General features: G+C 41.2%; 1 protein-coding gene across 2 annotated transcripts in view; it reads left to right on the top strand.

Annotated features, from left to right (window-relative positions):
• The window catches only part of tacr1a (tachykinin receptor 1a), a 48,028-nt gene that overhangs the window by 4,062 nt on the left and 25,743 nt on the right, over window positions 1–18,223 (top strand). For both annotated transcript variants that reach the window (XM_062416659.1, XM_062416658.1), the window contains exon 2: window positions 12,216–12,404. In XM_062416659.1, the coding sequence (XP_062272643.1) occupies window positions 12,216–12,404 (189 nt within the window). The remainder of the gene's footprint in view (window positions 1–12,215; window positions 12,405–18,223) is intronic.

The raw sequence follows: 18,223 nt of genomic DNA, 5'->3' as shown, positions 1-18,223 counted from the left end.
GTTCACCTTGGTGGTGTGAAGACTGGTTTTATATTATTATTAATGATTTCACATCAATGTGTGTGTGTGTGTGTGTGTGTGTGTGTGTGTGTGTGTGTGTGTGTGTGTGTGTGTGTGTGTGTGTGTGTGTGTGTGAAACTACAGATTCAAAGCATGAAATGTGGTTTATTTGTTTTTAGTGTGACTGATTTGACTTTTTGCATCATTAGGCTACCATCAAAATTCAGTACGCTAGATTCTCCCGCTCCTCCTGACCTGAGGTTAAACTCAGGTGTTACATGGAAACTTTAAATTGCACAAATGCATTTGCATATAAAACAGAATGAAGTGCCTCACCGATAGAGTGGTTGCCTTTTGGGGATATCTCTTCACCTTTTTGTCCATTTCTTTCAGCTCCTCACACACCTGACTAGCAATGAGGGAGTATAGAGAATGGATAGATATTGTTTAACCGTGCCAGTGTATCAATGCTCTCGGCGCTGAAACAGTATGTGAGGGTGCGACTGAAATTCATTATTGTCTCGTTTAGCGAGGGTAATTTCTCCTCCGTTTAGTTCCGGTCTTCTGTATGGCTGCCACTGATAGCTCTTGATCCTTTCTATGAATCACTGATGATCCATCATTCGTTCCGTCTATAGCAATGCTTGAACTGATCGATTCATGGTTTGCATTGAGAAGACGGTTTGAAATTACAGACACTGATCATTCAGAATGAGCTGGCGATGAGGCATAAGTGTGTGTGTCAAGTGGCCATTAGTGCAAAGCAATTCTTGATTAGGCTGATTGGACACGATTGGGACATAAATGCAAATTGGTATACGTCTCATACTGTATTTTCATAGTTAACTGAAATACAACAGTAACATTTGGACCAGCTAATTGTTGCTTTTAATGAAACTGACTTGATTTGTCCAACCAGAAGCCCCTCTCCCACAGCCACCGTAAGCTCTTAATGCACTGCAATTTTCTGTGCTGTCATTAAGGGGGACCAGGAGCTAGTGTTGAATTTTCCTGCTGGTCGAATCAGTCCTGCTGTGTGCTAACTGAACACCTTGTCAGGTTTTCATTAGTTTTTCTCTAGTGTGATGAGAGAAAGACACAAGCATGATTGGGATTTTTCGTGGTCATCAAGGAGACCTAGACTCTCTGCTAAATGAAAATCACAGGGTATAAAATAAGAAAAAAGAAGAAAAAACGGAGTCTTAGCTCCTCTATGAAGACATTTTATGAAGCTTTCATGTCAGCAGCAGTGGTGGCACCTGGTATTTTAATTTGAAGGTTCTTTCTTGGAGCTCGATTTTTTTGTAAGGAGCTGTGGTTTTGACAGAACATCGAACAAAAGGAAATAAAACAGCTTTCAACTGCCACACGCTTGATTTTACAGTCGCATTTTTTCAGCAAAAAAATACCAATGATCATACCGGCATAATCACAGTTACAGAAACCAGCACCACACTGAGCCTGGCAGCCTGCTTTGGAGAGGCCTGCTCAACATGACAGCAGGAGGGAAGATAACAGATATCAGACATGTCTAATCCCTAACTAGACTTTTATTCATACCATCAGTTAAAACTGTTAAAACTACACTAATTGATATTTTGATATTACTGTAACAATGGTTCTGCACACTACACACTACCTGCCCACCACCAAATAGCAGACAATGTTAGCAACTAGCTGGTGTATTTAGAGGAGCATTTAGCCAGAAGCCAGAAGTATATTTAGCAAGTTTCCCAGGAGTTGGGGCTAAAAGAAGAGTGAAAATGAATGTTAATACTACTGCTGCTATGTTAATTCTGCTGGATGTGTTAATTGGTAACTGTTTGCTGACACGTTATCAACTTTATCAGTTGATAATATGTCTATACTGTGTTGACATCTTAGTGTGCTTCCACCTAGTGGTGAAAAAAGCCCCAATTTATGCAAGTTTACAGACTAGTAACAGACTTTCAGGTATTAAAGGATTTCATTGATTCTAACTTACTTCAATCATTTCAGATAGCAGTTGTACTCTATTGGAGCAGATGGCCATATACCCTGCATTTTAAGGCCAATGGGGATATGGATTTTCTATTTCACATGTTGCTTTGAAGCTCACACTGGTCTGTACTTCAAATCAAGATATTTACAACTACAAAGGAGCACTGAAAACATTTCAGTTATCTCAAAATTGATTTAATGTGTAGAAGAACTAAAAAGGCCCTCTCTGAAGCCAGTGTTTGGTTTGTCCATTCTGGGCTACTGTAGAAACATGGCAGTGGAACATTGCGGGCTCCATGGAAGAGGATATATATAGTAGAGCTCATTCTAAGGTAACAAAAACACAAAGATTCTTATTTTCAGGTGATTATACACTAATTAAAACTTGAATGAATATTATATTTTATTTCTGCCAAATCTGGTCCACTAGATGCCACTAAATTCTACACACTGCACCTTTAACAGTCATGATTTAACCAAGACACAGATTTATGTCTACTACATTCTAGGTAAGCATCATTTATAAAGGGTATATAAGTTGAAACTAATGACAAATTAATACATTACTAAATTATGATATAACATTTATAAATACTAATGTTTATAGATGAATTATAAGCCACTTATGGGTGCCAGTGTGTGAATAATCCACAGATGCTTGCGAGTTTCTCACCTTCCAGCAAGCCACCATGTCTGCAGTTGAGGTTGTTAATAAATTATTCATAACGGGCAATACATTATAAATGCAGCAGGTAGTGTTAAAATCATTAATGAAGGGTCACAGGTCTAAAAGCCTTCTGTCTGTCTTCAGTCTAATAAAGGTAATCAGGTATGCAGTTGTAAGCTGGTCCAAGTGCCCTGAATGTCCTTAGTAGAAGGTCTAATGTCCCAATAGAGAGACCACTTGATGGATTAAAGAGCTAAACAGCTGGACAGATGTTCTTATTATGGTTTATAACTGATCTATAAAGTATTATTAAATGGTTGATTAAACTTTAATAACATCTTTAGTTACAACTTATAAATCATCAATGAAGGCTGCATTATTCCAAAGCCATGTCCATACCAACAGCAGCTTTGGTTATAATGCCCTTTTTTCAATTACTAAAACTAATGTTCTTGCTCCTCCTCCATTGGAATATATATTCTAGAAACTGCTATAGAGTAGATGAGGCAGACTGAAGTAAAGTGGATACATCAGCAAATCATTTACAGTGCATGGCGGCTCCTGCAGTGTGCTGAACATCACTGATGGATGATACAGTATATATATCAGTCCAAGAGTGCTCATGGGCAGATTTTTTTGCTTTAAAGGGCGACACTGTCTGCGTCACTCAGCCATTAGCGAAAAGAAGTTGATGCGGGTTAGAGCGCTGATGCCTGACCCTCCCCTACCTCAATCCCCCCCCCCCGCCCACACACACACACACACACACACACATACAGTTCGATGACAGCGTAAGCATGGGGGAATGACAAAAGTGTTAGCTTGGAAGATTTGAGCATGTTAGAGAGAAGCACAATAACACTGTGTCTATGTGGGAGGAATAGAGCTAATTTGGAAGATTGATAACACAATTTCTCAAGAAAGGCTTGGCTCAGTCATGAAGAGGAATATTAGGCTGGCCAAGAGGTTTATATGTAGCAACTTCATCATAAAAAATTATGCAGAAAATCTACATCAGGTCACATTGGAAAATGTTTTTAGAGGAACTTAGGAAATAGCATTTTGATGCTCAAATAGATGCAGCTTAACCAAAATTGAAATGTTGTGATTTGAATATATATAAGACCCGTTTATAGGGAAACAAAAAAACTCTTTCAAGGGCACTTCTGTGCTGGTTGTATATAGAACAAGGAGAGCCAGTCACAACCTATCAGCCTTGTGAACACTCCCTTGCATCTCTGACTTCTGAGCTACATGCTGCCCACGCTGTCAAGAAGAAAATAGAGTGACAAATGAAAGAGATCGGGTGAGACATGACCAAACCATGCCGAACAGTTTGTATTCATCTACTGTCGGCTTTTTCCCAGTCAGACCAGGTCATGGAAGCAGATGATTTCCTGTACAACATATCAACGACAGCTTATAGTGGCCTCTTCACCTCCGTCCTCCTTTTTTCCATTCCTTCTCTACTTCTTCTCCTCCATCCTCCGTCTGTTGGTCCCACAGGGATCTTCATGAGAAGTTTTCTGGCCCCTGCCACCCTGCTTGTTCTGGCTCTGTTTCTGATGATTCATGTCTCTCTGCATGGAAAGTGGAAAGAGAGTGCTTTCTCACCACCAAAGACTTATGTGACATGACTAGAAAAGGCAATTGGGTGACGTAGAAGTTAAAAAAAGGAAAAATCTGAATGGGGTATGTACATGTACCTCAAGTCTGGTCGGCTTTGATCTCTAAGTCATATCATGAATATATCTAATGAATGTCTGAAGACTTTATCTCATTTCATCCTGGAACTGGAACCTATTATTTAGTCTCCTAGATTTTGTGACTTGACTGTGACATGTGTGTATCTGACATGTGCAGCTGTCTCTGTATCTCACTTTAATGTTTCTCCTACTTTAATGCTTAACCAATGGAACTTAGACCCTCATCAGAGCACTCTGAACGCCTCGAATTAAAAAAAACCTCAGAGCAGAAAATCATCTAACGTCATATTTTTTTTCCCCCAGTTGTCCAATCACATGCATTAAAAGCGGGGGTTTCTGTGTAGGACAAACCAGTGGTGGCTGTTGCTGGATACCTGGAGCTACAGTATATGACTTTACCAACCACAGTTACTCTGATCTGAACAGAAAACAGCAGGCCTGGAGTGAGTTTACTTCACAGCAAAATAATAGTCAGGCTAAGGACGGGCTATTCCGGTGGTTGTGTCACATCAGATGTTGAATACTTGAACCCCACAATGCAGACACTACAATTCATAAAAAACAGCCAGAGTAAGTATGAAGTGGTTTATTTTACTAGCGGGTCTAGATTCAAAGAAATAGTTCAAGCGAGACAAAGTGAAAGCTTGGTAGTGAGAGGGTTCCAGGGGTCCAGGAGGGTGGAATCTGTGGCGGTACCAAAACACAGGCGGGCAGGAGCCGGGCAGGATGGAGATCTGGATGCAACGAGGTAATGAAAACCTGAAATCTATGCAGGAAAAGAAAGATTAGTCCACAAGTAAACTCAAATGAGATTCTAGGGGCAAAAGCCAAGGCACAATACCGCAAAGATGAGCGGACGATCTGGCGACGACTTCAGAGAAGGATCTGGCTTTTAACAGGGAGTTGATGAGAAGATGAATTACAGGTGTGCAGGTGGATAGTGCGGGAAGGCTCCATCTCGGCCCAGCTCCAGACAAAAACACAAGGAGACAAGTTGCCTGACAACAATTTTAGAAAAAGACACTGCAAGATACTCTTTTTTTTAAATTGTAGGGCTTCAATGAAAAAAGCAGTGCGGTGTCATATGCCTTGCACAAACCCTTCCGATCATTCAAAAGTACCACCAGCTAACAATAATGATTACATTTTAATTAAAAAATAATCATAATGATTTATGACAAGTAAAAAAGAAAACACAATTATTGGTAATTACTGGTGGGGTTGTAGTCCCATCTAGCCCCAACTATAGATAATCGGTTTGTCACCTGTCACTCATAAAGCTACACTATTTTTTTTGTTTAGCTTACAGTCCAAGTATCCATTTGATGCCAGGATTATTAACCCCTTAATCACATTTAAATTTCCACAGTTGATTTAACTCGTCAAAAATCAAAAAGTGCGCTCTAGTGCGCTCATAAATCCACATTCATTAGACTCAGTGTCTCACATTAAACAGCTGCCTCAGAGCCATGTCACCCCTGAGTGAATAAACAACACTCCAATCGACACTTGTCATCTGCTGTCACCGAGAAGTCAAACGCTCATTAGACGCTTCCAGGCCGCATGTACCTTTCTTTAGGGCAGTCGGCCAATTGGTGGCTGTTGATAGTATTGATGTGATTTCTCTGGAGCTCCCTGCAGCTCGGATCAAAGGTGTAAAGGGGAAGAAGGGTGCCAAGAAGAGTCCTTGTTGGCAGTTAAAGGATAGGTTTGGTTTAGTCTGTTTTTATAGAAAAGTGATGTGCCAATATGTATATGTAAATGAGTTCTGGTCTTCCCATTAACCCAGAACGCCTCCACACTGTGAGAAATGGGGGACAAAGTCCCCAACCTTGCATTTCAAATTTCAGCTGAAGCTACAATGAGCTAGAATCGAGTCGGTATCTTCTAGAGTTAGTCTGTTTAGTGCGTGATTTCATCTTTTTTGGTTCCTCGGAATGAAGTTCCTCACTGAGCCGTGTCGGAGAGATGCATTCTGAAAGTGGTGTGAAAGTGTCGATCAGTCTTTTACAGAGAAAAACTTCAAAGTGATTATTTTCTTTTCAGATTTTGATAGATTGTGTATGTGCAGCAGCCTGTGATTTTGCTGACAACCCCCCACTCCAATTCTTTTGAGTGTTTTGGTGCCGGTGTGACATCTTTGAGTCGATCTCTCACCAGCTCTTCTTGTTGTCCTCAAGACATCAACCAGCTCCCGCCTCTGCACTCAAGACATGAGACTTAAGAGTATGGTTCAGGTCTGTGTTTATCTGACGTGTTAAAATTTTTCGAGAGATCTTGAAAGGTTAGAATTGAGGCTAACAGCTGTCAAAATTCTCAGTAGGAGAGGGGCTGCTCTAAAATATGGCAGTCACAGTAGCTGGTGATGGGGTGGGTTTAAATGATATATAATATGTGGTTAACTCTGTTTGTATCGTGAGTGAAAAACTAGTTCCATCAACATATCCCTCCACCACAGCATGGCAAAGAAACGAAAAGAGCGAATTTCTATTTAAACAGACTGAAACATCATATTAGTGTCAGAATGAGGGCATCCATATCTTGCGGTTTTTATTTTTTCGATACGACATCAACATCATACGACAGAAAGATGATACATTCTATTTCAAACCAGAGGACCCCATTCCCATCAGAACCCAACACAGAAACAGGAGGGGGTCAACCTGCATTTTTGCTAACAAAGACAACACCAACTAAGATATGAGTTTAAGGATTTATTGCAACAATAGTAGAGGGGGTTAGTGGTGGAGGGATGAGGGGACGGCACGATGAGGGGTTGAGAGTCGAAGGGTAAGGGACGAAGGAACGAGGTCACAATCAGGGTGCCGGTTTGATGGATGGAGGCGTGAGATGCTGTCCCGGTCCCATGGTGGGTATAGAGGGAACCAGTGTGGGGTGAGATTCTGGGTGGGGGGAGCCGTCTCTTTTTTAACTGTCCTGGATGGAGCCCCACATTGTTCCTGAAGTCAGGGGGGAGAGGAGCAGATAAGGTGTGACTTAAGTGCTTTTTATATCAAATAAAATATACACAAAAGCATGTCATACTTAATTGCTTTTGACCCCATTTTTTACAGTGTAGCTGTGATCTGAGAGAACAGCTTAAGGGTCTGTATGGAGAGTCGGAAGCGTTAAAGCAACCAAGACCCATTTCCATGTATTTATGATATTATATTACATTATATTACATAGCATCATTATGCATGCATGTATGCATATGTTAGAATAAAAAAAAATAATGTACCCTCCAGTATTTAAAGATAAACATTTGATCACAAGAAAAGATAATACTGATGTGATGTAAATGTGTTGCTTTTGATTCATTTAGTACCACGACTGTACCGCTAGATTAGGCTGACCTCAGAAAGCAAGTCGCTCTTCTACATCAGTGGACACACACACACACACACACACACACACACACACACACACTCACACAATCAGGGATGAGGTGATGCTCTGGTGTGCAGGTGGATATTGGTTTTGCAGAGGACAGAGGAGTATCTGCTGGTTACTGATGAGACAGATGTGACTGAAGCAGTCGTATGTATGCGCGTGGACAATCCTTCCGATTAACACACACTCCTCTACGCACACACCGACACACACACACCGTCACACACCCCGGGCTCCGCCACCTTCACCATCTCCTTTCCAACTGTATATGGGAGTTTTTACGTAATCCTCCGCCAAAACAACAACAATCCCCCCAAGAGGCCGATAAACCAGTGGAAACAAACTCATGATCGAATTACCACAGCCTACTTTCAAACGTAATTTGCACCAAAAAAAAAGAAAAAACACCGGCGGTCTCGGAGGCAATTTCATCTGTCGCTTTAGCTTCTCCCTTCTTAATCACTTGCGTCTCTTCAGGAAAACCGGCGCAGCAGGCCTCATGCTGTTTATATCGAACCATTGCATTGCCACGGCGGTTTAGGTGCTATTTGTGGATAATTGGAGGTGTATGTTACCCATGCAATCTAACACCGGCTGCCCGTGTCGCCTGCCATCTTGTGAGGAGGTATCCTACTGAGAGGAATCAGATATCGCCCACAGACAGACATTTGAAGTGCGAAGTCTCAAAGGTGTGCTTTCTAAAATGTGAAATGAAAGTGAGAGGAACAAGGGGGGGGGGATTAACTTCTTATGACCAACAATTTACAACAATTCATTATGTTGATCGACTTATGGTACAATCACGTAATTATCGACATCATCATGCCTATATATGGACTTATCATATGATACATGGACATGACCTTTATCATTTTTTGACCTCAGTATTGTCACACTTCACATTAGCAGCTAAGAGGCTATTCATGTCACATTGACTAAACAAGTAGTGTCGTCCATTCCTCACTGTGTACGTCCTGAGTGGAGACTGTAGAAGAATTAAAGGTAAATAACTCTGTTCCCCACCATAATGACAGTCTGTGTTTTTACAGAAACATAGCTATTATTATGTTATTATATTATAATTATATCAGTGGTATAACATGATCTTCAAATGACAATAATATTGTTTGTTGCGATCATTTCTGAGACAATATATCGTCCAACAAAAGTAGTTATTGTGTGTGTGTGTGTGTGTGTGTGTGTGTGTGTGTGTGTGTGTGTGTGTGTGTGTGTGTGTGTGTGTGTGTGTGTGTGTGTGTGAGAAGAGTTTTTAATTTGCTGGCATACCCAGCTGGCATAAATTTGTGTCCTGAAATCTTTCTGTCTGCCCTTTTCCAGAATAACCTGTTTCATTAAGACTGAATATTAATGAATGTTTTATGGAACATTTTAGTTCTCCTTGTTCTAATGAGCAATGTACAAAACATGTAGGTGATGTCGGTGGGCTTATTAGCCAGCAGTGATTGCTTTTTGAATGTTAAAATGACATCAAACATCACTGGTGTCAGATTATTCCAGCTCCAGATGTTACTGTTAACTCCATAACAGCCAACAGCTAAAAAATAAATACTCCAACAAAGTGGTGATTCTTCTACAGAGATATGATCTAAATGCATGAATTTTTAGCAGAATCTCCCTCTTAAACTTTTGTGCTCATCAAACCAATATTTGAATCTCATCAACTGAACCGTTCTGTACTGGGATCATCGGTATTTAGAGCATGAAAAATAAGTTTCATATCTTCTGCTGCTCATCTCATTTTCAGGTTTATAGCTACAGTTTGTGAAATTAGGCTGCTGTTAAAATGTTGTAGTGTTTCTAGGTGATTATGGATCTGAAGCATTGAGTTTTAAGTCTTTATAACATTAGTTACACGCTAATATTAAAAGCTAATTCAATTCGATTAGGGACTCAAAGGGATTCAAACTGGATAAGCAGATTTGGAACTGCATTAAGATTGGATAAAATGCAATTAAATCACAGTCCTGCTTTCCATCAAAACACATTTTGCTGATTGCAAAATGTAGCTGCACTTGAACACGCTTTTTGCAGGCGATGAAGTATAAATAAAATATTCTGACTTTCCTCTGAACACACCTCTCTAAATGACAAGACATTCTCTGTAAAAGCCCGTCTAGACTGTCGTCGCTCGTGATGCACACCGGTCTTCAATCGTGACAGGTTAAGTGCACATTTTTAACAACTAAACATGTGCTCTGGCTCGGTGTCCGGGGGATGCTTTAAATGTGTGCATAGCGCTTGCATGCCAGCGGGTGGTTATTACGATGATGATGATTTTGGGCTGTGGAGCGAGAGCACGCCGCTTGTCCTCTTGCAGGTGTGTGTACGATCGTGACATCGGCAGCCTGACTATGACTCACCTATAAGAAGAAAAAAAAAGCCACGTGGCTGCCAAGCACCTGTTTGAAGCGGAGCCGAAATAAAAGCCGAGGCTGTGATCTCCCATTCTCTGCAGGCTGCTGGGAGCGTTTGATTTCAAAGGCCTCCTTTTGTTTCTGATATAATTAGAGTGAGAGAGTCCATTTAGCATATTAATTTGGGTTATTAGTGGGGATTAAGCCTTTAATTAGACCTCTTTGGCACAGGGTGGCATTTTAACGAGCTAACAAAAATAATAGCACTGATGTCAGTATAGACATGAATGGAAAGAGTACATGTTCCCAGACTTTATACAGCTTAGCATAATAATATCTTACTTCAGGTTTTTTTTTTATATAACCAGTATATAAATGAAAATCGTGTCTCTCTTGGACTGCTACCAGGTATTTGGGTTGTTCACAAGAGCAAACAATGTTTAAGAGATTTAAATGAAAGTAAATCAATACAAACAAATCTCTCATGATCTTACATCAAATATCAATTCCAGGGATAAAAAATGATGGTAAAGTATATCAATGATTTTCTCCTCACGTATTGTATTTACACTGAGGACGAATGAACTCGCCGAGCTAAAAAGTGTCGTAAACCAATTTCCCGATGAGGCTCTGTGTTAATGATGTGCAGGGTCATTTTAAGTACTCATGCACGCCATTGTCTCTCTGATTAGGGAACATGATTATGACAATGTGAAATCATTAGTCAGAGGTGCTCATGGGAATCATTCGACTAGAATTCTAACAGCGTACTTCATAGCGGACGCTCTTCTTGTTATTTCACTGCTGGTGCTGGTTTCTCTCTAAAGAGCTTTGTTTCATGATCCTCTTCAAAAAAAATGATCTATACAGAATAAGAAAGTGTTTTTAAGGTTTTTGTTTTGTTTTTATCAGCATGGCAAAAAAAAGTTTACTGTTATGTGATATTTGACCTGTAAACTTTTAGACTCTTTTAACCCTCCTGTTGTCCTCAGGTCGAGGAAGGACAGGAGGAAGGAAGGATGGAAAGAAGGAAAGGAGTAAGGAGGGAGGGAGGAAGGAAGGAAGGAAAGAAAGCAGGAAGGAAAGAAGGAAAGGAGTAAGGATGGAGGGAGGAAAAGAGGAAGGAAGTAAGGAGAGAAGGAAGGAATGAATGAAGGAAGGAAAGAAAGAAGGAAATGAGTAAGGAGGGAGGGAGGAAGGAAGGAAGGAAAGCAGGAAGGGCGGAGGATGGAAAGAAAGAAGGAAAGGAGTAAGGTGGGAGGAAGGAAGGAAGGAAGGAAAGCAGGAAGGGAGGAGGAAGAAAGGAAGAAAGGAAAGAAGGAACAGTCAAAAGAGATGGGGTCAATTTGACCCGGGAGGACGACAGGAGGGTTAAAGATGCAGGTTTTATTTGGATGTGAAAACTTTATTTTAAGTTTAAGTCTCTTACACAAATTACTATTTTTTAGACTTTGCCTACATCAAAGTGTCATGTCCCACCAGGACTTTCTATGTTTGAGTTTGGACCCTTAGTTTAGTTCCTGTTTTATTTTGAAATGTCTTCAAGTTCAGTTTTGTTCTACTTTACTTGTGACAGAACTGAAAACTGAACTTAAATAAGGAATCATTTCAAACTGCACACAGGTATATAGCACTTATCAAAACAAATGTTTCAGTGTGCTTTCAATAAAATCAAATAAAACAGAATGGGATTAAAGTACAGGCAGTTAGATGATAACACATCAAATCACAAAACAATAAAAACCTACAGCAGCCAAAACCTGAAAACATCAAATAGAGTTAAAACATAGAATTAAAACATGAAGCATGAAGAATACAGTCAGTAAAAACTAAACATAACAGAAACACAAGGAGAAAATATTTCAAAATAAAACCAGAACTAAGTCATTGTCGCATCCACCGTACGGGCAGTCTGGTCAAATGCTCAGGCACCACTGAGTAGAAAAGGACTTTCAAAGATGGGAGAAAAAAAAGTATTACGTGGTATTAATAATATTATTAATCGATCAATCCAACTCCATTATATCAGAGGTGATGGTGATTCATTTATATCATCAGCGTATCTCTCTCTCTCTCCTTTACTCCCTTCTGCAGGTACATGGCCATCATCCACCCTCTGAAGCAGCGCATGTCATCCACACAGACCAAAGTGGTGGTGGGAGTGATCTGGGGCCTGGCCATGTTCCTGGCCTTCCCTCAGTACTACTACTCCAACGTGGAACAGTACCCCGGCCGGGTGTTGTGCTACATCGACTGGCCCGAACACACCGCCTCCAAAAAGATGTAAGTCCCCCCCCCTCTCTAAATGAGAGAGCGGAGTGAAAAAAGCATGGCAGCGTTTTTTTGTGCTTTGTAGTGAATAAATTGAAGGCACATCACAGGTGATTTGTGCTCTTTCTCTAACAGAATAGCATTAGCAGTTGGAACAGGAAGAAAAGAACGATTAGATTTGATGGAGGCTTTACTCCACCATTCATTTATCCATTTGTAATTCTATTATTAAGAACTAAGGCGTAGAAAACCCTACAAAATGCTTCTCACAGGTGGATTACTGAGTGCTTTACCCAGTCAAAATATCAAGACACAAAACCAGGCAGCAGCAGGAGACAACTATGACTAATGCAATTGATTTTAAAAGCAGTTTTAATGAATAAAAAGTTCGTTTCAGCAGATTCAACAACAATACTTTCCAAATGCTTTTTTTTTTTTTTTAGCTTTTTACCAGAAATGTATAAATGTTAGGTTTCTAGTAGAACCTCGATCCATTCCGTTCCACTTGATAGCGTGTTCTATTTAGTTCTTCACAAATCAATGCTCCTCCTCAGGTCAATACTATGATTCCCACTTAGTTCAGCTTTTTACACTCATGTTAGCTCACTAGCATGTGTCTCACATAAAAAAAACTCAAGTCTCACAGGACTCATGCAAACCATGTCTGTGACTTCAATGCAGGATTTATATGAAAAGCCTGATGTGAGCACCCCGACCTGTCCTACTCCAGATGTTCATCAAACCTACAGATTGAGGATGTTTTGGGAGGAACGGCCCAGTGTTTATCTCTACTTTTCATTCTAATGTCTTTAAAAAAAAACATCTAACTGGGCAAATTTTGCCTCGATTCTTGAGAGAGCATGTCCAATAACCCCTTAAGTAGCTAAATACATAATTTTTTATTTATTATTATCCTTTTAATTACAACAGTTTAAGAGAGTTTAGCCAGAGGGCTGCACTGATTAAAGATTTTATGCTATTACCAGCATTCAGGGGATTTTACTCCTGAGACATACTGAGTGTTTTTTCTGAGCTAGAATCAAGTCTGATCTTTTAGAGGATATTTAATAGCTCATTTTTCTTCCTTGTTTGAATTTCTTCTTGCACAGCAAAACACTGTATTTCTTTGATTCATGTTTAGCCATGCTGGGATGGCAGACAGCATCATAGATCTAGCTAGAATGGCTGTAGACTCTTGTTATGATATGACCACTGTAATGAGATATAAGAAGAAATGTCTCAGAAAGCTACAGTATCAGCAATGTATGAAGTATAAAATGATTGTACATTACTAAAATGATTATAAATACATTGCTACAAAAGTGGGAAGGTCTGATCTGTAAGTAACACTGAGACAGACCTGAGCATTATTTTCCCCATCTCCTCTTTGTATATAAATGTAATCTCTGTGAGTGCCATAGAGAGTTGGCAAGAAGCTTCCCAGACCGCATTTGACTTATTGTGATGCACTAGGTTAAAACAGTACCAAGAATAATTTACAGCCACTATCTGACCCCGGTCTGGCCACTCAGTGTAGGTCAGGGTCGACCAACCACCTTTCCTCCAGATATCACATTTCCTTTGGCTGCTAAAATAGAACCAAAGGTCTTTCATATCATACCGGTGACTAAACATTAATGTGAATCATTCTAACTCTAGTACGTATGCATCCCGTGTGCAGTGCGAATTGTAAAAAGCTGTAATTGCTGCCAAAGCGAACCAATTTCATCTCCCCCACGCCCCGTGATCTACGATCAAAGAAAGGGCGAGGAAAATGTTTTGTTGTGCAAATGCCGGGTGTTAATCTTCCCTTTGCACACACTGAAACCTCGCTGTGCTAGACAAACTTCTGAAGCCGCTTTAGAAAAAAAAGAGAATAAATACGGAATGCCCGGAGATGATTTATTCACACTTTGTGCCACCCCCGTAACCTCCCATTTCCCTCCGTTTGTCTTTTTTTGTAATCCCACTGGCATAACGGGCCGGTACGCACATGAAGGCGTAGATACAGGTACACCTCCAGAAATGCACACGCGGGTTACTAGTTCAGTGAACACAGAAAAAAAAACACCCACGCAATGACTCAAATGTTCAGGCACTCAGACACACAGCTGCACGGCCTCCGATCGCAGCTCTGCCGATGGCAACCCCTCGGCTAATCAGCCACGGTGTTTACTCTACCGCCTTCCCCTTCTACGGCCTCTGTCAGATTTCTCCATGGAAATATAGTTTGTTATGAACAGCGCGACAGCAATTTCATCGTTCATGATGGGATCCCTGTTGCACTTATTACTTTTTTTAATGAAACTGTAATCAGTGACACGTGGGAGACCGGCGAGAACACCGGTAGTCTAGTCGTTCAGCTCGGCTGCCGAAGCTGTAAATGACACGTCTGATTAAAGCTGACCTGGAGTCAGATCCCGCATGCCTTTCTTTTTTCCCCCCCCGGCTTTTCCCCCCCACCAGCGCCGTCGCTGTCTACACCCCGTCTGATGGCCCGTCTGCTGCTTTAGCGTGCAAAGTCTCATAGGAGGATATTAATAGATGACATTATTGTTTGTAAATACGAGCTCGCGTAGTCGTTCTGCCCCGCCGCACAAAAAAAGCCCCAGCATGACACATTCTCACCTACACCGACACACACGCACACACACACACACACACACACACACACACACACAGCGAGCAGAAGAACAGAAACACTCCCTCTTGTTTCTCTATGCTAGAACCTTGTTAAAAACGGCACCTTAATTTCCACACTTGACTTGCACACACACACACTGACAAACGAAGACTACTATAGCACACTTTTGAAAATGTTATAATGATAAGCCAGAGCTGACTGCGGGCGACAATCCTTATCGCTGTAGAGTTTTTTTTAGCCTTTTTTGAAGGCAGCTGTCTCAAAAGTACAAACAGCGAAGACGTTACACACCTCGTTAAATGAACGTGTAGCAGCAACACTTGTCGGTGTCGCATTTCACATAAATGACTGTCCAATTATTTGTTACAGCAATTGATTATCGTACCACACAATGCACCACAGTAGCACCAAGTAGATGCCTTCGTGTGGCTGTCACTGTGTGCTTGTCAGATGTTGGACGGTGTCTGAAAGCCCCCCCCCCCTGAAACTTGACACAATCAACACTACATATACTGCGAACGCCTTCATAGTACACGTACTGTATGTCCTAATGTGTTGCTTTCACCATATTTGAATAATCATCGCTTCACGCCTTCCTCTATAATGGCCATCCTTTAACCCCACCTTCATGTATGGCTCTTTGGAACATCTAAAAACACTTTCAAAGCATTATGACACCTTAACTCTCCTGTCCTGGATAAACTTGATTTGTTTTCGGGGGGTGTAAGAAACATCAGAACAAGACTTGAATGAATCCTTGTTTCGAAATGCAACAACACAATGGTAGATTCAGGTGAAAGCTTTAACCCGTAAGATGATGGAGCCATCATGCATGGTTACGGCCGCACAGTGGGGGGAGGTGTTAATGGTTCGGACAGCATCACACAAGCTCCATTAATGCCTCGATGCTAGAGCCGACCTTAACAAGAGAGCAAAACCAGCTTCTTCCATTCATGGCCATTATGTTCCCCTCAAGGGATTGGGTGCTTTTAATGCTTTGCGGAGACAGCGCAGGAGTTGTCAGTTATACCCCTTTTCCACCGAGCTGGAGCCGGAGCTGGCTCGGAGCTGGTGCTACAGCCAGTGCTCAGTTGGTGCTAACCCGAGCACCTCTTACCAACCTGTTGTTTTTCCACTAGCAAGGAGCCACGCCATTACGTCACTGTATGGTGCTCGCTCTGGCTCCCGTTCTGAGGCTCGGGGCTGGAGCTTTGGCGGTGGAAAAGCAAAGAGCCAGTGCTTAGTCAGGCTCTAGCTCCCAACAAGCTCCGGCTCCAGCTTGGTGGAAAAGGGGTATTAGAGGAACATTCATGTGGATGAAGCCCTCGATATCCACTGAAAACCTGTAGGGTGAACTTAAAGGCAGGAAGGAAGGAAGGAAGGGAGGAAGGAAGGGAGGAAGGGAGGAGCATCCACACATTAAGACTGTGCACACCACAGGTATCTTGTTATGTAACAGCCATGACTTGTGGCAGTTGGTTCAATGTAGTCTTCATCGACTGGCTTTCATTGACTCTCTTAACTGCTAACCAGTGCTCTTCAACCTTTAACCCCTTACTCTAACATAAACCTCGATCCAAGTTCTAATTTAAACCAAACCAACGACCCCATTAAAGCAGTTCAAATCAGTTAAATTAGCTCAGTTTGAACAGTTCTCCTCATCTTTTTTTTTATCCTAGATAGTGGATGCACATTATTCAGTAAATAGACCCACACAGAGGAAATCACAGACCGAGCACACCTTTTCCTCTTTGGTCCCTCACCACTAAATTGGGCTTCGCACGACATGAGTCTGTGATTAGTGGCAGTAAGGCAGCGAGCAGCGAGGCACCTTGTTAACGCCAGTATTATTTTGCCTCTGCTGGAAGTCAGAGTCAACGGCTGTCTTTTTTCCCCCAATGCACACATTCATTAATTATGCATACTGACACAAACACCCACATGTTTAAATAAGCAGGCGCGTGCACATACATGTATGCACATTATATGTATTTCCTTCAGTGACGTGCACTGTAATGCTTATATACTGTACTGTTGAATGGATGTTGATATGATACTGAACCCAGTGTCAGCTTAGTCACCCCCTATTGGATGTCATTCATTCAATATTTGCTTGGCACGTTTGCATTTGAGCCTGTTCGCACTTGCATACACACGTACGCGCATGCACAAACACACAAACACACACACACACACACACACACACTCCAACAGCCAAAAAAAAATCAATATATTTTAAGCATGTTTGTCTGCTGGATGGAAGAGAAGAGGCAGCAGCACCAGAAATTAAAACAATGTAAGTTACTGTGTTTATTGATTCAGTTTGTATGACAGAAAGGCGACATAGTGCAGCTTCTATCTCCCTAAAGCGTCATCCATCAATGGGAGTGAGGGTATGCTGGGGCCCTCTCGGGAGAAAGGTTCCGTTAGGGAGTTATTACAGGGATCGGCCAGTCTCGGCTCACTGCAATGAGAAGATATCGTATGGGTAGAACTCGGTGCTTTCTGTGTCTGGGTCTAGATTCATCTAGAGGGTGAGAAGGGAGGATGTGATGAATGTGGTCAGCATTTTAAATGTTTTATAAGGCAGAACCACATTCTTTAATTTAACTGTGGTCAGTAAGACATCGATCTGACTGCTGTTCCACAAAAACACATTATCAGATAAGCTACTGTAGGTTTATTTCAGTGAGACAGATTTGTTTTCAGGAAATTCAGTTTACTCCAACTTACCCCGAGTCAAGTTATAATAAAAACTCATGTTTATGGTCTTTTTTTTGCCTTAAAGGAGTTTCCTTATAAGTGGAGTTTTCTCCTGAATAAACAAAACGTCTGTTTACATTCACTGTATTGTCACCATCCCTAAAGCTTAATGTATGTGTTGAATCCATTTCCTCCCTCATAAAACATGCACAAACCTTATTTTGTATGCATTTTAAATACAGCTCTGTTTCTTCTTGCTGGCACATTTCCATTGCCAAATGTCAATCAGTGGAACGGCACGAAAAAGTTGAATATGTATCAGGTTGCAGCATGCTTGAGCTGGTGTGTGTGTGTGTGTGTGTGTGTGTGTGTGTGTGTTGACCCTCATGTGCATACAGTGCTCAATAAGGCTGCTAGTGCTCAAAAACTCAGAAGGGAACCTTTATGTTTTATTCACATGTAGTAAGGATAACTTTATATTTAA

This window comes from Scomber scombrus, chromosome 4 (genome assembly GCF_963691925.1).
Source record: "Scomber scombrus chromosome 4, fScoSco1.1, whole genome shotgun sequence".
Lineage (NCBI taxonomy): Eukaryota > Metazoa > Chordata > Actinopteri > Scombriformes > Scombridae > Scomber > Scomber scombrus.
The sequence above is the reverse complement of the archived record's forward strand: the minus strand, read 5'-3'. Positions and strand labels throughout refer to the sequence as shown.